The sequence below is a fragment of the Mobula hypostoma genome, chromosome 12 (genome assembly GCF_963921235.1).
Source record: "Mobula hypostoma chromosome 12, sMobHyp1.1, whole genome shotgun sequence".
Taxonomy (NCBI): Eukaryota; Metazoa; Chordata; class Chondrichthyes; order Myliobatiformes; family Myliobatidae; genus Mobula; species Mobula hypostoma.
Window position 1 is genome coordinate 67665255 of NC_086108.1, and position 22276 is coordinate 67687530.

Sequence of the window (22276 nt, forward strand, 5' to 3'; positions counted from 1 at the left end):
AAATGCGGGTTCTTTTTTAACATTTAAGAATAAATTGGACAGATACATGGATGGGAGGTGTATGGAGGGATATGGTCCGTGTGCAGGTCAGTGGGACTAGGTAGAAAATGGTTCGGCACAGCCAAGAAGGGCCAAAGGGCCTGTTTCTATGCTGTAGTTTCTATGGTTCTATGAATTGGCATTGACTCCATTTGTGAAGTCATCAGCTGCTAATTTGGAGTCATAGACTTCCAGAAATCTAGTTCTAGAAATAAACTTCTCAGTCAAAGATAACTTGAATTTTCTACCCATAAGAAAATAAAAAGTGATACTTCTGTCAGCTTATATTCAAATACAGTCAATCCCTGTGTTATTGAAATTTAGATAACAGAAATTCACACTGACAGAATTCCTTAATCATCATATAATGGTTTGAGATGCATAATAAAATGCACTTCCCAGAAATTTGCATGAAAAGCCAATAAATAACACAATACGTTGCTTTCAACTCATATTTCTTGATGTATGTGCAGATAACATAGGTTTGCATTACAGAAAACTACAAGAATGAGCTCCCCAACCCCCACAGCACAGCGGCAGACTATAACATTCCAAAGGGTTACAGTTTAAAATTGAAAGGATTTAAAATATACATTGTCAAACAAGGATGATGAACTGCAATAATTATAAATAATATTTAAAATATGACTGTTTCTATTAAAATCAGATTCTATTTTAAGGATAGCTAAGAAGCTTTGGATTAATAGTTTGATATTATGCTGTTGGAAAAAGTTTGAATTAAATTTTTTTAATGAAAAATCTTAGCAAATTTGCATGCAATTTTCAAGAGTTGTATCCTATTAAGTTCTCCATTCTTGTCACTAGTGCTGTTCAAAGAGATCATGTTAGTTGTTGCTCAGTCAGAAAGCACAGTACAGAAGGAGCTGTGATGTGTGGAAGAGCATTGTGTATACTGAGCTGCGTAATAAGTTAGCCTAGCAGACTTATTACCTTCAGGAGCCAAGTTTAATCTAGGTCACTGGGCAGATAAATGCTTCCCAATTCATGCAAACTGTCCTGCTTATGCAGAGGGGTGATAATACTGTCAAAGTAAAATAATACTTCCTTTTTCTAATACGATATGCCTAAAATGGATTCTTGTCTCTTTCAGCAGAAATACTATATTTGAACTTGATAAACCTTAAATTCACCTTCAATTTCTTGAAGATGATTACTTGCTAGAATGAAATTTTGGAAAATATGTTGCAATGTAATATATATTCTGCATTAACTGCACATCAATACTTACAGGAAAATCAATTGATCTTTTCATTAATAGTTCTCTGTCCATTCCTGGATAGCTTGGTGTCAGCCTGTGACCAGGATAAAGAAACTCCCTCGTGTTCTGCTCATAAATAGACAGTGTTTCGCCCACTGCAAAGAAATATTTTGAAGACATCATACCTTGAAACTTATGACCTATTTCTCTTCTGTAACAATAGTAATTCAGAACCCCTAATGCACTGCATAGTAAAATACTTGATTTTACAGAATTACCAGTTCAGGCAATAGATTGACATGCCACTATGAATAGCATTGGGGTTCCTAATGATGGAGAAGAATGTTAGGCAATGAACAACAAAATAAGGGTAAGAGTGCTAAATGCTTGGCTGGTGCTGAAAAAGATAATACATATAAAAAACCAAGAACAATAATTTGGATGGGAGATGATAATGATGGTAAAACCTTTACAATCGATAAAACTAATCTGACACACCCATATCCTATAACCATATAACAATTACAGCACGGAAACAGGCCATCTCGGCCCATCTAGTCCGTACCGAACTCTTACTCTCACCTAGTCCCACCGACCTGCACTCAGCCCATAACCCTCCATTCCTTTCCTGTTCATATAGCTATCCAATTTAACTTTCAATGACAACATCGATCCTGTCTCAGCCACTTCTGCTGGAAGCTCGTTCCACACAGCTACCACTCTCTGAGTAAAGAAGTTCCCCCTCATGTTACCCCCCAAACTTTGGCCCTTTAACTCTCAACTCATGTCCTCTTGTTTGAATCTCCCCCACTCTCAATGGAAAAAACCTATCCACGTCAATTCTATCTATCCTCCTCATAATTTTAAATACCTCTATCAAGTCCCCCCTCAACCTTCTACGTTCCAAAGAATAAAGACCCAACTTGTTCAACCTTTCTCTGTAACTTGGGTGATGAAACCCAGGTAACATTCTAGTAAATCTTCTCTGTACTCTCTCTATTTTGTTGACATCTTCCCTATAATTCGGTGACCAGAACTGTACACAATATTCCAAATCTGGCCTTACCAGTGACTTGTACAATTTCAACATTACATCCCAAATCCTATACTCAATGCTCTGATTTATAAAGGCCAGCATACCAAAAGCTTTCTTCACCACCCTATCCACATGAGATTCCACCTTCAGGGAACTATGCACCATTATTCCAAGATCCCTCTGTTCTATTGCATTCTTCAATGCCCTACCATTTACCATGTATGTCCTATTTTGATTAGTCCTACTAAAATGTAGCACCTCACATTTATCAGCATTAAACTCCATCTGCTATCTTTCAGCCCACTCTTCTAACTGGCCTAACTCTCTTTGCAAGCTTTGAAAACCTACTTCACTATCCACAGCTCCACCTATCTTAGTATCATCTGCATACTTACTAATCCAATTTACCATCCTATCATCTAGATCATTAACGTATATGACAAACATTGGACAAACAATGTTAACAACTCTGCTTCTCTTCCTGCCTCACAGTTGTCCTGTTCTTTGTTTCACAATAGAACAAGGACTGATTTGTAAGAACCTCAGCATGTCTTTAACTAGCACTAATGACGCAACTCTCCTGTTGCTAGAATCATGATAGGAAAATCTATCACGCAGAAGGTCAAGCCAGTTCAAATGTGCCAAATTAATGTGTTATACCTCAAGGGGATGTCTGCACAGTCCTTTTCAAACATGAGAGCAAGAACTAAGAGGAATAATGGCAAATCTAAGACACAAGAAAGACCGTACATGCTAGAAACCTGGAGCAACACACAAAATGCTGGAAGAACTCAGCAGGTCAGGCAGCATTTATAGCGGGAAATGGACAGTCAATGTTTCAGGTTCAGACCCAATTACAGTTAATGACGTAGTCCAATGAGTTTTGGTTCTATTCCTGGCATCAAGCTCCAAGGAAGCAGAGATAAAAACTACACAAATAGAGGAAATCCTGATACATGTTAAAACAATGCCATTCAATTAATCATGTCATAAAGTTTGTTAATATTTACATTGGAAATAAAATGAACTGAACACAATTGTACGACAAAAGAACTTGTAAGTCTATGTCCTTTATCATATGTTTAAGACATTCTGAATGTTTTAGCAATGGTTTACCAAAGGACTGGACTCACTATTTTTATGTAGTAAAGGGTGGGAATTTTTTTTCCCCCACAATAAACAAAATTCTATAAGCAATTTAATTAACAACTTGATTATCTGCATCTTTTAAATGATAGCTTTAGTAGAATTTCTTGCTCTTCAAATATTACAATAAAACTGTTAAAATCTAAATTTTAGCAAATGTTCACAGACTTAGATTAAGATTTCATCTGAAGGACTCTGATATCCTCTCCTTATACTGCATTTGCATGAGATCAAACCAGTTCTCCAACTCAGCAGTGAGACCACTGCTAACCATTGCAATCATATGTGGGAAATTCATTAATGATAAATGCACATGTAGTAGTGGTACAGAACATGATATTTTCTCGCTGATACAAACATAGGAGATGCAATTTTGCCTCAACTTTTTCCACTAATTAGTGCTGTGAATATTGCTTTCAAGTGAAGCAACAATTTACGTACTTTTATTAATGTAATATTATGCACTTGCTGATCCATGCAGGACCTATTTTACAGGGAGCCCAAAGGTATATTGGGCAAGTTCTTTATTGAACATCACCGTTCGGTCCAGGTGACTGAGCTTCCAATCACTTGGGATCTCAAATAAAAACAGATGCTTGATAAATAGGAGCAGGCCATTCATCAGGATCAAAGCTCGTCATCTACCACAGCACCATTTTCTAGCTCCTGATTAACTAGAATAATTTCGAAGGAGAAAGTGGATAGTGTTGGTCAAGTTGTGTAATAAATCGACAGTACACAGCATGCAACAAAACTGCAATTTTTCAAATGCATTCATTGTAGGTCTGAGCCAAGACAGAAAGATAAGTTATAGAGCAGAACAAAGTATTAAAGAAAATATTCTCTCAACTACTGTTTGCTGCTCAGCATGGAAATGATGTGCTTTGTTCAAGTATGATATTTTAGTAATAGCTATTCATATCCCTGTCAAATTTTAAAATTCCCCTCTTACGAAATTGCAGATGTTAACAGGGCAAAGTTGCAAACTGAGATCACAATATAGAAACTAACTTCTCAAAGAATTTTAAATGCCAACTCTATCACAGTACACTTTCAGTAGAATTTCACTTAATATTATTCGAAATGAGCAAATAATGCAGAAATTTTTAACGTTGCAATTCTACATTATTTAAATGACCACAAAGCCACCAGTTTGTTTTAAAACTTAACATAATCATGGTGGCAGAAATGCACCCCATTTACCTGAAACGATACCATTAAAGTTTAGCAGGTCATGCTGCATCTATGGGATAATAAATAGAGTTGACTCTTCAGATCAAAGTCATTTTGTCTGAACCACAGAGGTCAATGTTTAGAACGCAATCTGTATCAACAGTTTGGTGGAGGGAACCAAGTGCCATATTTGCAAGTTTGATAACAGTATTAATCAAGACAGCATTGTGAGTATTGAGCAGGATGTAAGGTGGCTTCAGGGGAAAATAGACAACTATGGGAGTGGGTAAGAATATGGTAATGTAAATTAACACGAAAAGTGCAAGTAGTAAAATGCAGATGTTTTTATACATAATTCACTGAAGCCGGTGGGCAATTTGAAGAGCAAATGATACAAACAACAGGAATTCTGCAGATGCTGGAAATTCAAGCAACACACATCAAAGTTGCTGGTGAACGCAGCAGGCCAAGCAGCATCTATAGGAAGAGGCGCAATCGACGTTTCAGGCCGAGACCCTTCGTCAGGACTAACTGAAGGAAGAGTGAGTAAGGGATTTGAAAGCTGGAGAGGGAGGGGGAGATGCAAAATGATAGGAGAAGACAGGAGGGGGAGGGATAGAGCCGAGAGCTGGACAGGTGATAGGCAAAAGGGGATACGAGAGGATCATGGGACAGGAGGTCCAGGAAGAAAGACGGGGGGGGGGGTGACCCAGAGGATGGGCAAGAGGTATATTCAGAGGGACAGAGGGAGAAAAAGGAGAGTGAGAGAAAGAATGTGTGCATAAAAATGAGTAACAGATGGGGTACGAGGGGGAGGTGGGGCCTAGCGGAAGTTAGAGAAGTCAATGTTCATGCCATCAGGTTGGAGGCTACCCAGACGGAATATAAGGTGTTGTTCCTCCAACCTGAGTGTGGCTTCATCTTTACAGTAGAGGAGGCCGTGGATAGACATGTCAGAATGGGAATGGGATGTGGAATTAAAATGTGTGGCCACTGGGAGATCCTGCTTTCTCTGGCGGACAGAGCGTAGATGTTCAGCAAAGCGGTCTCCCAGTCTGCGTCGGGTCTCACCAATATATAAAAGGCCACATCGGGAGCACCGGACGCAGTATATCACCCCAGTCGACTCACAGGTGAAGTGATGCCTCACCTGGAAGGACTGTTTGGGGCCCTGAATGGTGGTAAGGGAGGAAGTGTAAGGGCATGTGTAGCACTTGTTCCGCTTACACGGATAAGTGCCAGGAGGGAGATCAGTGGGGAGGGATGGGGGGGACGAATGGACAAGGGAGTTGTGTAGGGAGCAATCCCTGCGGAATGCAGGGGGGGGGGAGGGAAAGATGTGCTTAGTGGTGGGATCCCGTTGGAGGTGGCGGAAGTTACGGAGCAAATGATACATCAATTTTTGTAATGAGGGCATTTGATTACAGAAGCAAGGAAGTCTTATTACATTGTGTTAATCTTTGCTAAGAGGTCACCTGGAATTAATGTGTAGAATTTTGCTCTCCTTCTCTAAGAACGTATGTACTTGCCATAGAGACAGTGCAAAAAAAGACTCTAGACTGTTTGCAGGGATTCACTGTAAGAGGAAAGAACAGTAATTTGGATGGAAGGTGATAAGGAAGGTTAAATTATCACCTCCCATTGTACTTTTTTACAGTTTGGTTAATAGCATTTTCTGCTGAATGTCAGGCAACACCAGTGAGGTAATGCTTAAATAAATAGAGTGCAAAGAAAAAAAAGAATAATGAGGTAGTATTCATAGGTTCATGGAACATTCAGAAATCTGATAGTAGAGGGGAAGAGGCTGTTTCTAAATCATTGAGTGTGGGTCTTCAGGCTCCCTTACCTCCTCCCTGATGGTAATAATGAGAAGAGTGCATGTCCTGGACAGTGAGGATCCTAAATGTTGGATGTCACCTTCTTGAAGTTCTGCCTCTTGAAGATGCACTCTTACGGTAGCGAAGGTTGTGCCCATGATAAGGTAAACAACCCTCTGTGGCCTCTTGCATCCCTGTGCATTGGAGCCTCCAGACCCCTGTGCAACCAGTCAGAATGCTCTCCACTATACATAGACAGAAAATTACAAGAGTGTCTGGTGACATACCAAATGTCCTCAATCTCCTAGGAGTAAGCCATTGCTGTACCTTCTTCATGTTTAACATAGAAACATAGAAAATAGGTGCAGGAGTAGGCCATTCGGCCCTTCGAGCCTGCACCGCCATTTATTATGATCATGGCTGATCATCCAACTCAGAACCCAGCCTTCCCTCCATACCCCCTGACCCCTGTAGCCACAAGGGCCATATCTAACTTCCTTTTAAACATAGCTAATGAACTGGCCTCAACAGTTTGCTGTGGCAGAGAATTCCACAGATTCACCACTCTCTGTGTGAAGAAGTTTTTCCTAACCTCGGTCCTAAAAGGCTTCCCCTCTATCCTCAAACTGTGACCCCTCGTTCTAGACCTCCCCAACATCGGGAACAATCTTCCTGCATCTAGCCTGTCCAATCCCTTTAGGATCTTATACGTTTCAATCAGATCCCCCCTCAATCTTCTAAATTCCAACGAGTACAAGCCCAGTTCATCCAGTCTTTCTTCATATGAAAGACCTGCCATCCCAGGAATCAATCTGGTGAACCTTCTTTGTACTCCCTCTATGGCAAAGATGTCTTTCCTCAGATTAGGGGACCAAAACTGCACACAATACTCCAGGTGTGGTCTCACCAAGGCCTTGTACAACTGCAGTAGTACCTCCCTGCTCCTGTACTCGAATCCTCTCGCTATAAATGCCAGCATACCGTTCGCCTTTTTCACCGCCTGCTGTACCTGCATGCCCACTTTCAATGACTGGTGTATAATGACACCCAGGTCTCGTTGCACCTCCCCTTTTCCTAATCGGCCACCATTCAGATAATAATCTGTTTTCCTATTTTTGCCACCAAAGTGGATAACTTCACATTTATCCACATTAAATTGCATCTGCCATGAGTTTGCCCACTCACCCAACCTATCCAAGTCACCCTGCATCCTCTTAGCATCCTCCTCACTGCTAACACTGCCACCCAGCTTCGTGTCATCCGCAAACTTGGAGATGCTGCATTTAATTCCCTCATCCAAGTCATTAATATATATTGTAAACAACTGGGGTCCCAGCACTGAGCCTTGCGGTACCCCACTAGTCACCGCCTGCCATTCTGAAAAGGTCCCGTTTATTCCCACTCTTTGCTTCCTGTCTGCTAACCAATTCTCCACCCACACCAATACCTTACCCCCAATACCGTGTGCTTTAAGTTTGCACACTAATCTCCTATGTGGGACCTTGTCAAAAGCCTTTTGAAAATCCAAATATACCACATCCACTGGTTCTCCCCTATCCACTCTACTAGTTACATCCTCAAAAAATTCTATGAGATTCGTCAGACATGATTTTCCTTTCACAAATCCATGCTGACTTTGTCCGATCATTTCACCGCTTTCCAAATGTGCTGTTATCACATCCTTGATAACTGACTCCAGCAGTTTCCCCACCACCGACGTTAGGCTAACCGGCCTATAATTCCCCGGTTTCTCTCTCCCTCCTTTTTTAAAAAGTGGGGTTACATTAGCCACCCTCCAATCCTCAGGAACTAGTCCAGAATCTAACGAGTTTTGAAAAATTATCACTAATGCATCCACTATTTCTTGGGCCACTTCCTTAAGCACTCTGGGATGCAGACCATCTGGCCCTGGGGATTTATCTGCCTTCAATCCCTTCAATTTACCTAACACCACTTCCCTACTAACATGTATTTCGCTCAGTTCCTCCATCTCACTGGACCCTCTGTCCCTTACTATTTCTGGAAGATTATTTATGTCCTCCTTAGTGAAGACAGAACCAAAGTAATTATTCAATTGGTCTGCCATGTCCTTGCTCCCCATAATCAATTCACCTGTTTCTGTTTGCAGGGGACCTACATTTGTCTTTATCAGTCTTTTCCTTTTTACATATCTATAAAAGCTTTTACAGTCCGTTTTTATGTTCTCTGCCAGTTTTCTCTCATAATCTTTTTTCCCCTTCCTAATTAAGCCCTTTGTCCTCCTCTGCTGAACTCTGAATTTCTCCCAGTCCTCAGGTGAGCCACTTTCTCTGGCTAATTTGTATGCTACTTCTTTGGAATTGATACTATCCCTAATTTCTCTTGTCAGCCACGGGTGCACTACCTTCCTTGATTTATTCTTTTGCCAAACTGGGATGAACAATTGTTGTAGTTCATCCATGCAACCTTTAAATGCCTGCCATTGCATATCCACCGTCAATCCTTGAAGTGTCATTTGCCAGTCTATCTTAGCTAATTCATGTCTCATACCTTCAAAGTTACCCCTCTTTAAGTTCAGAACCTTTGTTTCATTATTTTTTCCCAGGACAGAACCTCTGAGATGATGACACCCAGGAACTTAAAGCAGCTCACCCTTCCCACCACTAACCACTTAATCTATTCTTTCTGTGCACCTCATAATTTTGTACACTTTTTATTTATTCCCTTCCCTTGCTTCTAGCATACCCCTCTAAAAGTATGAATCATTCACTTTCCTCTTAACTAAAATCCCAGCGATACTTTTTTTTGAATCTCCTCTATATGCTTTCCAATGATGTGGTGAAAGATATCTGATAAAGAAAGAAGTATTTAGTGATGAGGATGGTGGTGCAAGACAAATGGGATGGTAAATGATCAATAGAAATAACAGAAAATAGATTTGTGGAGCTGTAAAATGCAACACAGTACTGTCATCAGCAGCTGTTGTCTGAAAACCACCAGGAATGGTGATTATAACCTTGTATTCTTGAGCTCAGGTACAGAATTTGCCAGCTATAACATGTCATAGTAAAAAAAAACACAACTATGAGGTGCTTTATCTCCAAACTTTCACTGCACTGTATTAGAGCAGAGAAGCAGATCAGGGCTGATGTGATTGATACAATATATATAAAATAGGGAAACCAAAAAGTGTGATGGACTTAAGAGTTCCAGAATGAATTTGATTAAGTCCCACAGAGATTAATCAAGACTAGAGCACATGACATCTGAGGTAATGTACTAACATGGACAGAGAATTGGTTGTTAGACAGAAAGCAATGGAGGGAATAAATTGGCAGTCTGTGATGTTCATAATTTGACATTGTCAGAAGATGATTGAGAATATAAAAGACACTTTAGGACTATACAACATCCCGAATGAAGACTTTTACAATTGCATTAACATCTAGCCAGCAAAATTAAAAACTGACACAATGGATGATATTATATGTTGTGTAAAAGATGGCTGCAGTTATTGAAAGCCAATTAGTCCAGCCCCAGGATATCAATGTAGGAGTTCCTTCGGGAAGTGTTCTTGGTCCAATTATTTTGAGCTCATCAGATGCCAATCAAGTTCCCAGCTCTTTACTTCACCTCTTTCCCCTCTCCTGGTTTCAACCATCTCCTGCCACCTTCCTCCCTTCCTCCCACCTTCCTTTCCAGTCTTGATGAAGAGACTTGGCCTAAAACATTGATTGTTTACTCCTTTTCATAGATGTTTTTCCAGTTTACACTGTTCACCCTTTCCCATGATAAATTCTTTCATAAATTATGATTACGAACTTCCTGAAGCAGCCCACATTTGCTGAATGGGTGGACTTAATTTGATAATGTGCGGTGTTTCACATGCCAAACGTAGCATTTAGTCTGGTGGCCACAAAGCTCAATTTTGGTTTCATTAGACCATAGAACCTTCTTCCAACTGAAATTTTCTTAAGTCCATCTCCTAACTTATGCTTCTCAGTAACTTTTCCATGGAGCTGTGTGGAGTGTTCTTTTGTCTTCATGATGTAGTTTATGTCAGGATACTGACTCATCAGCATTTGGACCTTCCAGATACAGGTGTATTTTTACTACAATCAACTGAAACACCCTGACTGCACAGGGTGATCTCTATTTAATTAATTATGTGACTTCTAAAACCAATTGGCTGCACCAGTGATGACTTGGTGTGCATATTAAAGGGGGCGAATACTCAAGCAATCAATTATTTTGTGTTTTATATTTGTAATTAATTTAAAATCACTTCGTAAAGATTTGTTTTCACTTTGACATGAAAGAGTCTTTTTCTGTTGATCAGTGTCAAAAAAAGCCAAATTAAATCAACTGTGATTCAATGTTGTAAAATGATAAAACATGAAAACTTCCAAGGGGAGTGAATACTTTTTATAGGCACTGTATCTACACCAGGGTCGTAGCCCTCCATTTCTCTCATCTATGTACCTATCCAAACTTCACTTAAATGTTGCAATTGAGCTCACATCTATTAGTTACACAGGCAGTTCGCTCCACACTTGCAGCACCTTTTGAGTGAATTAGTTGCTCCTCAGATTTCCCATAAACAGTTAAATTTTCTCCTCTAGTTCTAGTCTCACCCAACACATTACCTATACCCTCATATTTTTGTATACCTCTCTACGATTTACGCTCAGTATTCACTGGAATGCTGGGGAAAGTCCTAACCTACTCAGCTTTTCCCTGTAAGTCAGGTCAAGTCCCAGCAATACCCATGTAAATTTTCTATGCACTTCCTAAAACTCATTGATATCTTTCCTGTAGGTAGGTGACTAAACTGCACATAATATTTCAAATTCAATCTCACCGATGCTTTATACAACATTCCAACTCCACTACCCAATGCCTTGATTTATGAAAAGCCAATGTGCCAAAAACTCTCTTTATAACTTTACCCATCTGTGATGCAAGGTAGATAGGCCATAAACATTATTGTAATAAATTGCTATTATGGTTTTTCCCCATTTGAAGAAGCACCTTAAGTAGTCCTGCTGGATTCATAGGTTCATGGATAGCTACTGCCTAGACTCACGGTTGCTATCTCATTGTGCAGTGCTGGATGAGAAATGGGTCAGTATTAATAAAGAGTATTCTCCATTGAAGCTACAAAGGCTGCCATGGAATTATGGCGAACGAGGTTAAGGAGAATGGAAAATCAAGAAGGGAAAGGTTCAGCAAAGGAAGGCAGTGTGTTCGGTAATGGAGCCCTCCAATCAATAGAGCAGTCCAATTAGATCCTGCACTGCCACTGCAATCACAAGTGACAGATTGCTGCATCTACACACTACTGCCCAGATCCTGCAGTCTTTTTCAAGACTACCTGCAGAAAAGGCAACATTTGTAAATAAATGTAGATGAGTCAGTAACAATAAATGTCCCCATGATGTACTTGGTTAGTCTAAGTGAGTGATTAACAGAAACAAGAAGCCTGAACCACTTTCTTTGATATGGAATGTACAAAATATGACAAGGGACTAGTATTATATTTCAGCTAAGTTATGACAGGAAGTGCCAATGTCTGGGACTTGACACTTCCTGTCATAATTCATCTGAAATATAACACCAATTCTTCAGACAATTCAAAACATCTGAATAACACCTGTTATGTGCAATTTCCATGTAAAAACATATTTACCAATCTAATATCTAAGCGCTTCTCTTTTTCCACTTCTGCTCACTTGTTTATTTCTACCCACATTTGTGCATTACCTTACAAAGTACTTTTTTCTATTACTTTTCCTTCTTGGCTTATTTATAAGAGAGAAATCTCAGGATCTCAGGATAATCTCTGGCTCACTATGCATGTATAATGGCAGTAGCGCTCTACTGCTGATAGCAATCTTCAGAAAATATATTTCCATTGAGCAAACAATAACCGATCAGTGCACATTTTAATATTTTTGCAAATTTTCATAGTACCTGGTGGAGTCAGTTGTATCAATTCAAATTTTGTTGTGTCCACTGCGAAAGAAAAAGAGAAAATCAGAGTAGCTAAGAGAACATCATCAGTAATTAAATGATAAATGGGTGTTAAAGATGTAATGCATTATTCTTACTTTCCAGCATGCCTGCAACATCCCCTGGATTCATAGCTTCTGGAAAGCTCTGTTTTATAAAAAACAGAAAATAGAAGTTTAACTGCAAAAACAAACACGCTAATTCATCACTTGGAAATAATCTTCCCGTAACAGGAAAGACATAATTAAAATGTAATTGCTGTCCTTGAAACACCAAAGGGGGATGTTTTAGAAAACCCATACAAATCTGGACCAAGATTAATTTGAAATTAAAAGGGAATACTTAAATGGTCAATAGTAACAATTTTCTGCTGGAATCAATAAACTGTGGAATTCATGCAATACATCTTGCAATTAATTTAACTTGTGGAATGTACTGAACTATTAAAAATTCAAGTCAGAGCTCTCCATTTTTAAAATTTATTTAGCGTACAAATAATGTCATCATGAAAATAACTTCTATTATGTTTCTATGAATATAGAATATCCTGAAATTAGATTTAGTGTAGATCTGTTTTCTTTAAAGAAGCCAACATTCATTATATTTTCAAAGGGCTGTAGATATGACATGCTATCTGCTAAAATGAACAGGCAGATTTCCAAACGAGTTATCAAGAAGGAAAAGGTGGGTTTGAAGGAGAAGGTCAGAATTGTCAATGGTTAAAAATAAATGTTTGAACAGTGGGAAGAGATGAGCCAAATTGTTTTGGTTTGTAGAGGTAATTCCAGACCACAGCAACTTAGCCATGGCTGAGTAGAGGGAATGAGAATAGAACAGTTGATTCAAGTGAGAAAAAGGTGCAAGCAGGAACATATGGCAAGAAAGTTCAGCTGTAGTTCAGAATCCCTGTAGAGATTTACTAGGTTTATCTCAGGGTAATACATATTGAATTTAAGACTGTTATAAGGAAGCAGGTTCACGGGTTTGTTAAGTGAGACAGAAGACACTGATTACAGATAAGCACATTAAACATTTATTTACAAACAGAAAAACATTCACCCTAAGTTACAGACACTACAACACTAAACATTCAGTAACACTTCAAACTCAACAGGTACTTTATTAAGTCTCCCCAAGTTAAACAGCTACAAAACTAAACATTCAATAAACAGATACTTAGCTAAGTGTGCCTCTGATATCTGCAGCATACTTTCCCAGAGCAGCCCCTGGAGACAAAGGAAAAGCCACCCAGTCTCTCTCACGTGCTACTGTTATAACCCTGAGGTGTCCAGAACCAGACACTGGTGCTGTGGCACATAAGGCAATCAATGGGAAAGAGCTGCTGCATCCTGTGAACAGGCCAATCAATGACTGGCATGGCAAAAGCAACTTTCGACCGACAAGTAAACTAACCCTACACATTACAAAGACAATTTTTGATGTGGTTAGGAAATACCCAAGGGAGCAAAATAATGAATACAAGCATGTCTTTGGTTGATAGTCATAGGAAATAATACAGGCAATGGAGCTCCAGACAAGATGGAGTTTCTTCAAAACTTGGTAATGTAAAGCAGCAAGTTGTTCGAATAGTCGGGTCCAGGTGTAATCGAGATATGTGAAAGTCATTTTCAGTGGTGACCACAGTTAATTAGAAAGGTAGAATGGATATGGTGTATGAAGTTTCACCTGGGGATACAACCCCACTTGTAACCCACAATCTTTATCTACTTCTGCACTAGACTCAGCCACATCCTCTGAATTTCCTGATTTAAAAGTCTGCTTCAATGATATGCAGAATAAAAGGCTAGATATTTTAAGGTCCCACCACATTGGCTATTGCTCCACCATGCTAGGATCATTTAACAGGCCTTTATAGACACCAAGGAAATTCTTGACCAACGCACTTCAAATAAATTTGCCTGATACCAGCAGAAAATAAAAACAGTATAAACCAAAATATTTTTAAACATGTTACAAAATCTACATGATCAAAGATTCAAAGTACATTTATTATCAAAGTTTGTGTGCAATATACAATCCTGAGATTCGTCTTCCACATTCAGCTACAAAACAAAGAAAACCATGGAACCCATTCAAAGAAAAAAAATCAAACTCCCAACACGCCAAAAAAAGAACAAATCACGCAAACATCAAAAAAAGAGCGAAAAACACAACATAGAAAACACCAAATCACAAAGTCATGGAACGAGTTCAGGCATATTCATTTTGGCTCAGTTCAGTTTAATCCAGCATCACATTGCTCGTCATCTGCAGGCCACAGCGCCAGTCCGCCCTGATCAAAAATTAACAAAGTAGCAACAAAAAAAAGTGACAAGAAACCAGAAACACATCATAATGTTAACTACAGAGTCCAATCCATAAACCGTGCAAATTAAACCTTGCCCAAGATCCAGGACTCCGGCACCTTCCTCCACAAGCAGCAGGCAAGAGGGAGAGAAAAACCAGTCACACGCAGGTAGACAGCACTGAAAACCTGCCTGCCTTCCACTCTCATCCTTGTTGGTTTCAATCTTGCTCAACGCTTTAATTGGCGAGATCAGCAAGAAATAGAGTCAATCATGGTCTTGCGCCCATCTTGGCCCTTCGGTGTCCAGGAGTTTGAAACCTCACCGAACTCCTTTGGAGACAGTAAAGAGCAAGACTGCTCAACTGGCCCGAAAACACACCACCAAAATGTAAATCACAGGCTCCAACAGTAACAGAACCACATTCGAAAGAAAAAGGTGAAATAAACAAAGTGAAAAAAGTAGTTTTGTGAACTGTCTGAAGGATGCTGCCCTTGGTCACATTGTTCAACTAAAACTACAACATACACATCGCCTAGAAAAAATGGTTTCATTGATTCAGTTTGTAAAAGTAATGCTGCTATCCAGTCTCAGGAGAACTCAAGGATTACTACTTAATAAACACAAAACCCTAACAATTAAATGTAATACAGATGCAGAAATGGAATGGCATAGAAAATAAGTTGAGCAAACAGCAAGTGTACATAGATGAAAAATACTTATTTTAGAAAAGATCTCAAATTGTTTTGCTCATAATACATATACTGCAAAGATGAACATCAATATCTAATTTGTGTTCAACTGAATTGGTTAAAAAAAACTGGCAAGAGAGCCAATTGCATCTATTGAGTATAGTAGCATTAGAGACAGCTAAACCTGCGGTGACAATATTGTGGCATCCTTAACATTTAAAGTTCCACATAATACAAGAAACTTGTATTACAAGTATAGGGTTGAAATGTAATTGTAAGGGATGAAATTTAATGTACAAAATCCTAACACAGTTGTAAATGCAAATAAGAAAATGAAAAGAAATTAAGCTTTATAATGAAGAATAAATTTTACCTGTGGGCCTCATCCCAATTAACCTCCATCACCTATTTCTACATACATGCATAACATATATGTCATAGAAAGGTAAAGTACAAGTACATCACAAAGCAGCATGAAAATTACATACATAGTACCTTCATTGGTAGTTCTAAGAAGTTATTTATGTGAACTTAATTACTTTGAAACACAAACTATTTTATAAGTTCAATTAAATTTAAGTGTTACAAAACTAAACTGCAAAAGAAAATGAAGCCTTTGATGTTCAGAATATAATAAAAAAACAGCAATTGAATTGCACAAGGTCACACTAACATATCAGAAAGTGAAAACATTTAATAGTCTCAATGGAGGCCCTTCATCAGAAAATTTATTCCTGAACCATTCTTTTCCATTTCCTGGTTTTCCACCTTTTTCATTTTCAATGTTTAGAACAGCTCCTTTCAATAGAAAATGCTTTAACTTGACAGTTCATACCTTTTCAAACTTCATTTTGTCATTGAAGGTCAATGGAAAGACAGAAGGGAGAAATTTGGTTTTCTGGAATTTTCCTAACATGCATACACTGACGTAGACATCATCCTTTTCCGATAGGTACACTCCAGGACATGTAACCTATAATAAATTATTTCAAATGAATAGCATTACAATATTAATATAGATTAATAACCCCTAATAACTTTACCAACATTAATTGAAATCACTCATTTTGACAATATTGCAATGTTAATGCTTAAATTATTCTTTTGGCAAAGCTTTTTCAATTTCCTTCCCTTCTTTTTATGGCAATTCTGTCTTTATGGTCATGCCTTAAATTGCAATTAATAATGCTGATGAAAGATCGTATTAAATACTAAACTTACTAAACGTACATTTTCACAAACAAAATTAAATACTTCATAGTTCAAACCTTGCAGTTCCTAAATGTTATCATAAAAATACCCTTAAATATAGGAAGCAGTTTATAAACATTCTTACTAGATTTTCAATGAAAATAAAGAGAACTAGTTGCTGTGATTGCAGGTATCAATGAAATAATTGAAATGCCTCCAACCAGGTTTAAAATCAAACAAGGATAAATCCTTTTAATTGTTGAACTGACACAAAACATATACATTTGTTATAATCAATTAAATCCTGCCTTTCCACTGTATTGGACCCCTACCAGTGTCCATATCACCCAAATCAGTCCACTGATGATGCAACAGCCTCTGCCCTCTACTCAGCCTTAGCCCACTGGAGAATGGTGTCTCCTACATCAGAATACTGTTCATTCACTTCAGTTCAATGTTCAATATGATCATTCCTCAGAAGCTGATAGGTAAACTGTCCTTGTTGGATTTCAACACCCCCCTCTGTAACTGGACCTTGACTTTGTGATGGAAAGACCTCAAACATCTGTGTTGGCAGCAACATCTCTGGCTTTATCACACTGAGCAGCAGCACCCCCCCCCCCCCCAGGCTGTGTGCCCAGGCCACTGCTATTCACACTGACACATGACTGCACTGGTAGATTCAGCTCCAAACACATCTTTAAGTGCTGTAGTGCTCTATGACTCTACAAAATAAGTACTGCCATCTCCCGACTTCTGAGCATTACCTCCTCAATATTGAGGTTAATCTGTTGCAGCATTAGAAATTCCTCCACTCAATACAATAATATTGTGCTCCATGCAAAATAATTAAACTGAATGGTTCTCGTGAAGCATTCATTTGGCTTTGCACCTTTCAAACACATGAAATGCAAGCTCAGAGAAAGCTGGTAGATCCAGCACGTATTATGCCCCTTAAAAAATTCTTCTTGTTGGGTCTGCCCCATATAGAGCACAGGCTAATCAAGGAAGCAAAATTGAACAGCCAGACCACTCACAGACATGAAATCAAACATATGGATCATCCTATGGGTGATCTGATGATGGGTTTTTCTTCTCACAGATGTGTGCCCTATCCTGCTATATCCACGATTTTCTGTTTTCATCCTATGGGTAATTCTCCACCTACCCACACTCCCAACAACCCAGTGGCGGCACCAGAGATTTTTCTTGCTGGTTCTACAGTGGGGCTGAGTTATTCAGTGATGGTGCTGAGGGACGTGCTGTATGGTAATATGTATTCGCAATAATACATATTTTAGACATGTGACATTCAAAAGTCAGTTTCAAGCATTATGTGCCTATTATAAATGCCTCTGTTGGTTCACAAGCAACAGCAATTGGTAGATCTAATATAGAAGTGAACTGTGACAGTGTTAACAGCATCGGAGACAACCCGGGCTACACAGGGCATAAACAAACGAACCAACAGAGCATCCGACCCACAGCGCACAACATGAATCACGCATCAATCAGCGTCAATTGCGTGCTTTTCAACTGAAAAACACAACACTAACCCACAATGTCCACTGCTATTCACATTACATAGACAGACAATGCCAAAAGATACACCGTTATTAAAGTCAAATAAGGCAAACAACAGATGCAAGGCTTTATCAGGAGTTGGACAAATCGTACTCTGACCATGCAATACCTCAATTAATTCGGCTACTGAATTTAAAACAAAAATCAACAGAATCACCGCTTGGAAGTATAAGCAAAACCAGTATGCTTAATAGCAGTAGATGTATTATTTTAGAATTTGCAGGAAACATAAGGACTATGGGGTATCCATCACAAAATAATAATAATAATAATAATCAGCATTAGTCTTGGCCCAAATTTCTTAAAAATCAACTGCACTCACCATTGATGTTGTTTTCAGAGAAGGACAACCCGTTTGTTGTTGTGATTGGTGGCGAAAGCATCAATGATTTTCTGGATGTCAAGTGCTTTGGTCCTCCGGCTGTTTATGGCCAACAGGGCCAAGTTGCTGTTCCGTGCATCGCCGCCGCTATTCCTTAGGTAGTTTTTGAGGCGTCTGAGGCAAGAGAAACTCCGTTTGCATGAGGCAGATGTCACAGGCAGAGTCTGTGATATGCAGATTAGTTTGTATAAATCTATAAATGCATCGCGGTAGGGTCTCATTAGAGCTAGAAATTCCACTGTGTCATTCACTGTCTGTCCTTGCTTTTGTTTTGTTTCCAGCAGACGCCGAACCTGATGTAGCTCTGTAGTCATGTTCACTTCAGTCACTCCATAGTACTCGGCCATTGGCCAAAGACAATTCTTGTCTAGGAAGAACTTGTGTTTGGAAGTCAGTGCTGAGACTCCAATCAGAACACCCCCAGTCTCAGCTGAGAACCGTCCTTTCATTTCAGTCAGAAGTCTGTCTATAACCGGATAGAAACAGTGCGTACGAAGGTCAGAGGATGTGACAGGTCTGCGTTCACAACAACAAAATCATGTAGGCGGCAGGGTGGTTGGGCCTGTCTCCTTTCATGTGGTTTGTCTGCTCTGTATACCAACCTTGACGCACAGGTCCCTAGCTCTTGCCTGAATTTCACTTGATTCTTCTCCCCGTTTTGCTAAGAGTGCATCGATAACAGACTGAGCCAAATCCACAGCTGATGAAAGCTCCAAACTGGGAGATTGTAGTTGGTCTGACATGAACTTGGTGACTCGGAATAAATCCTCAAACAGAGTGAGAAGTAAAGCAAACTGCTCGTCAATCAGTCCATTTACAGCTCTGGCCTCCATTTTCCTCAGTGCATTTGGTTGACCCATAATATCCTGTAGTGTAGCTAGAATGGCAGGGAGTGATTTCCTTATAGCCCACAAAGCTGCATACTGCCATGCCCAGCGTGTATCCGACAATTTCTTCAACTCCACGGGCTGTGCAGTTGATTCCAGTTCTCTCTGTTTCTTCATGAAAAGATCGTGGGGCAACAGAGTTTGAAAAGAAGTTGTAAAACAGCTGCACAGTTTTAAAAAAACTCACCCGCTTGTCGTACATTGCTCACAACATCCACAAAAAAAAAGGTTAGGTTAAGTCTGTGAGCATGGCAGTTTATATATAATGCCTGCGGGACCTCTTTCCTGAACCTCTCTTGTACCCCGTTATTGCACCCGGACATCACTGCCGCCCCGTCATAACACTGACCTATACACGCGTTCTTATCAATAACACACTGGGCGAGTGTCTGTTCAATGCTTTGAAGAAGCGACACTGCGTCCAAACCTTCTGCTGGAGTGAAGTGCAAGAATTCTTCAAGCACTGTTTCGTTATTCAAATACCGTACCACTACTGATATTTGCTCCTTTTTACTCAAGTCTTTACTTTCATCCACCATGATGGCAAAATGACCAGCCTCCTTGATTTCTGCACTTATTTGACGTCTGACCATATCTGCTAAAATACCCATAATTTCATTTTGGATATTGTGATGGATGTTCTTTGCATTTCCAGGATTATCCTATTTTTTTTAGCTACAGTCTTATCAAACTGCCCAATTACACTGAGCAACTCAACAAAGTTTCCCCTATTGCCAGATCCATCATTCTCCCGGTGTCCTCGCTGAGCAATGCCTTAGCACGCTGTATAGCATAGAGACTCAACCACTGCTCTCATATACTCACGATTTTCTTGGACAACCTTTGCATATCCTTTATCAAGCATATTTCCCAATCTTGAACCGTCTTGTTTTCTCAATCTGAATTCGGCCCATGCCTCCATCGCAAACTTATGAGCTGCACTTGCATGGTGGGTTTTGAAAGCTGTTGTAGCTTTCCACCAGTTGCGGTAACCGGTGACAGTGAAGGTAGACTCAGAATGGAACCCATGTCCTCCACACAGGAAATGCCTGCATGCAGAGCAGAACGTAATATTTTTCGTGATCGAATATTCCAGCCTGGAGTACAGGTCAAATCAGCCACGAATAAAACTCCTTTGCTGATTGCCAAACTGTTGCGAAGGGTACTTTTTCAATGCTGGCCAACAGGGTCCTTCCTCAGGCTGCTGGCTAACATTGCTAACAGTACTCCAACTAGCACTATGACCAGCTTCATCCACGTTCTCTTCTGAATCCCGCTCCATTTCTTGTTCCTCTACTTCGCCCTCACACTCCTTCGATGAACTGCTGTCGTCCTCATCCCCACTTACTTCCTTCTGCATGTCACTTTCAATTAAGACAGGCTTAGGCTGAGACACCACTGATTCCTCTGGATGAGGTCGTTTTCTCACTAAAAATCGATCCATTTTTCACGCCGGCCAAAATAATGCACGTGCCAGGCCCACTCTAGCTTGTAAAAGCACAATGTGTGTGTGTGTGTGTGTGTGTGTGTGGCATCCGTTAGTCTCGCGAGACCATGGCTCTGCGCCTGGATGTATACTATCAACCTCTCGCGTGAGTGAAAGTAAGTGACATCACCACCTTAAGTGATCTTAGATCAGCTTAACTGATCTGAGGACAGCAATGGCAAGACATTGACAACAAATGAATAAGCAGAAGCGTAGAGCGGATGTGACAGAGTTTAAACTTTATTGCTGCGTGGGTGCTATGGTAATTGGGGACGCTGTTTCACTAGATCAACTGGAGAAACAAGCTGTATTCAAAACTATACAGAGAAAGCAAAGCAGCTGCAATTTGTACGTGAAATTTCAGTTAATTTCTTGGTGGTGCTACGGTGGTGCTATTGTATTTCTGCTGGGGCTATAGCACCAGCTAGCACCACCTTAGCGCCACCCCTGTACCAACCTCCTGCAAATGCACATTCTCTTTAAACACCAAACTTACACAGGTCACCCAGTGTAACACTAGAGTGGATTTCAGAAAATACTGTATTCACCACCTCCACCTCAAATGCTTCAGGAACTGTAACATCTCTGAGTTCATCCACATCAAAGGAATAATCTATCTACAAATTTAATGAGGCAAGGCCTGTAATATTGTACTTGACACCTTGGACCTCACACACACTGTCTGTGCACAAACCATGTATTGGCTAGTACACCGTCTGTTCAAACATCTGCTTGACCTTTACATTTAATAGGTAGTGGGAGCTTATCCCCACTACCACCGCCCACCGCCCACCCTGGCTATAACATTATGACTACATACAATCATACTTCAACCAGACATTTACACTAATCCCAGTTTATACTCCAGAAGTTTCTAGCAACTCTCCCAGATTCTATAATTTACTTACACAGGTGGAATAATTTACAAACAAATGCAGCTTGGGATATGGAAGGAAACTGGAGCACCCAGAGGAAACCCTTGATAAGAGAATAAACCAAGACCATTCATAGAAAGACTACCAAAACAAAAAGATTTGTCATCAAGACACCCAAGGTTCCATTTTGTAGATAATTAAAAGAATAGGCAAATTAGGTAGGTTTTGAGCTTCTTAAGAATAGGAAACAGAGAGGCAAAGATTTACACAAATAAAGCAGTAATTTTGCAACCAACTTTTTCCTGCAATAACCAAAACCTTCCTTCCATTCCAGCACTTCTCCATGTATTAAACTTCAGAAACTACACTGCTCAGTAGCAAATGCAAAACACAAGACTCCATGGACAGTGATATTTTCTACTTCAAGATTCAAGATAGTTTATTGTCATTCT

The 22276-nt window shown here is 39.7% G+C and overlaps 1 protein-coding gene across 2 annotated transcripts in view; it reads right to left on the reverse strand.

Moving 5' to 3' along the window:
• Window positions 1-22276, reverse strand: part of spata6 (spermatogenesis associated 6) — a 76033-nt gene that overhangs the window by 51338 nt on the left and 2419 nt on the right. For both annotated transcript variants that reach the window (XM_063064314.1, XM_063064313.1), the window contains exons 2-5: window positions 16255-16392; window positions 12520-12568; window positions 12383-12424; window positions 1289-1413 (exon numbers count right to left, since the gene is read on the reverse strand). In XM_063064314.1, the coding sequence (XP_062920384.1) occupies window positions 1289-1413; window positions 12383-12424; window positions 12520-12568; window positions 16255-16392 (354 nt within the window). The remainder of the gene's footprint in view (window positions 1-1288; window positions 1414-12382; window positions 12425-12519; window positions 12569-16254; window positions 16393-22276) is intronic.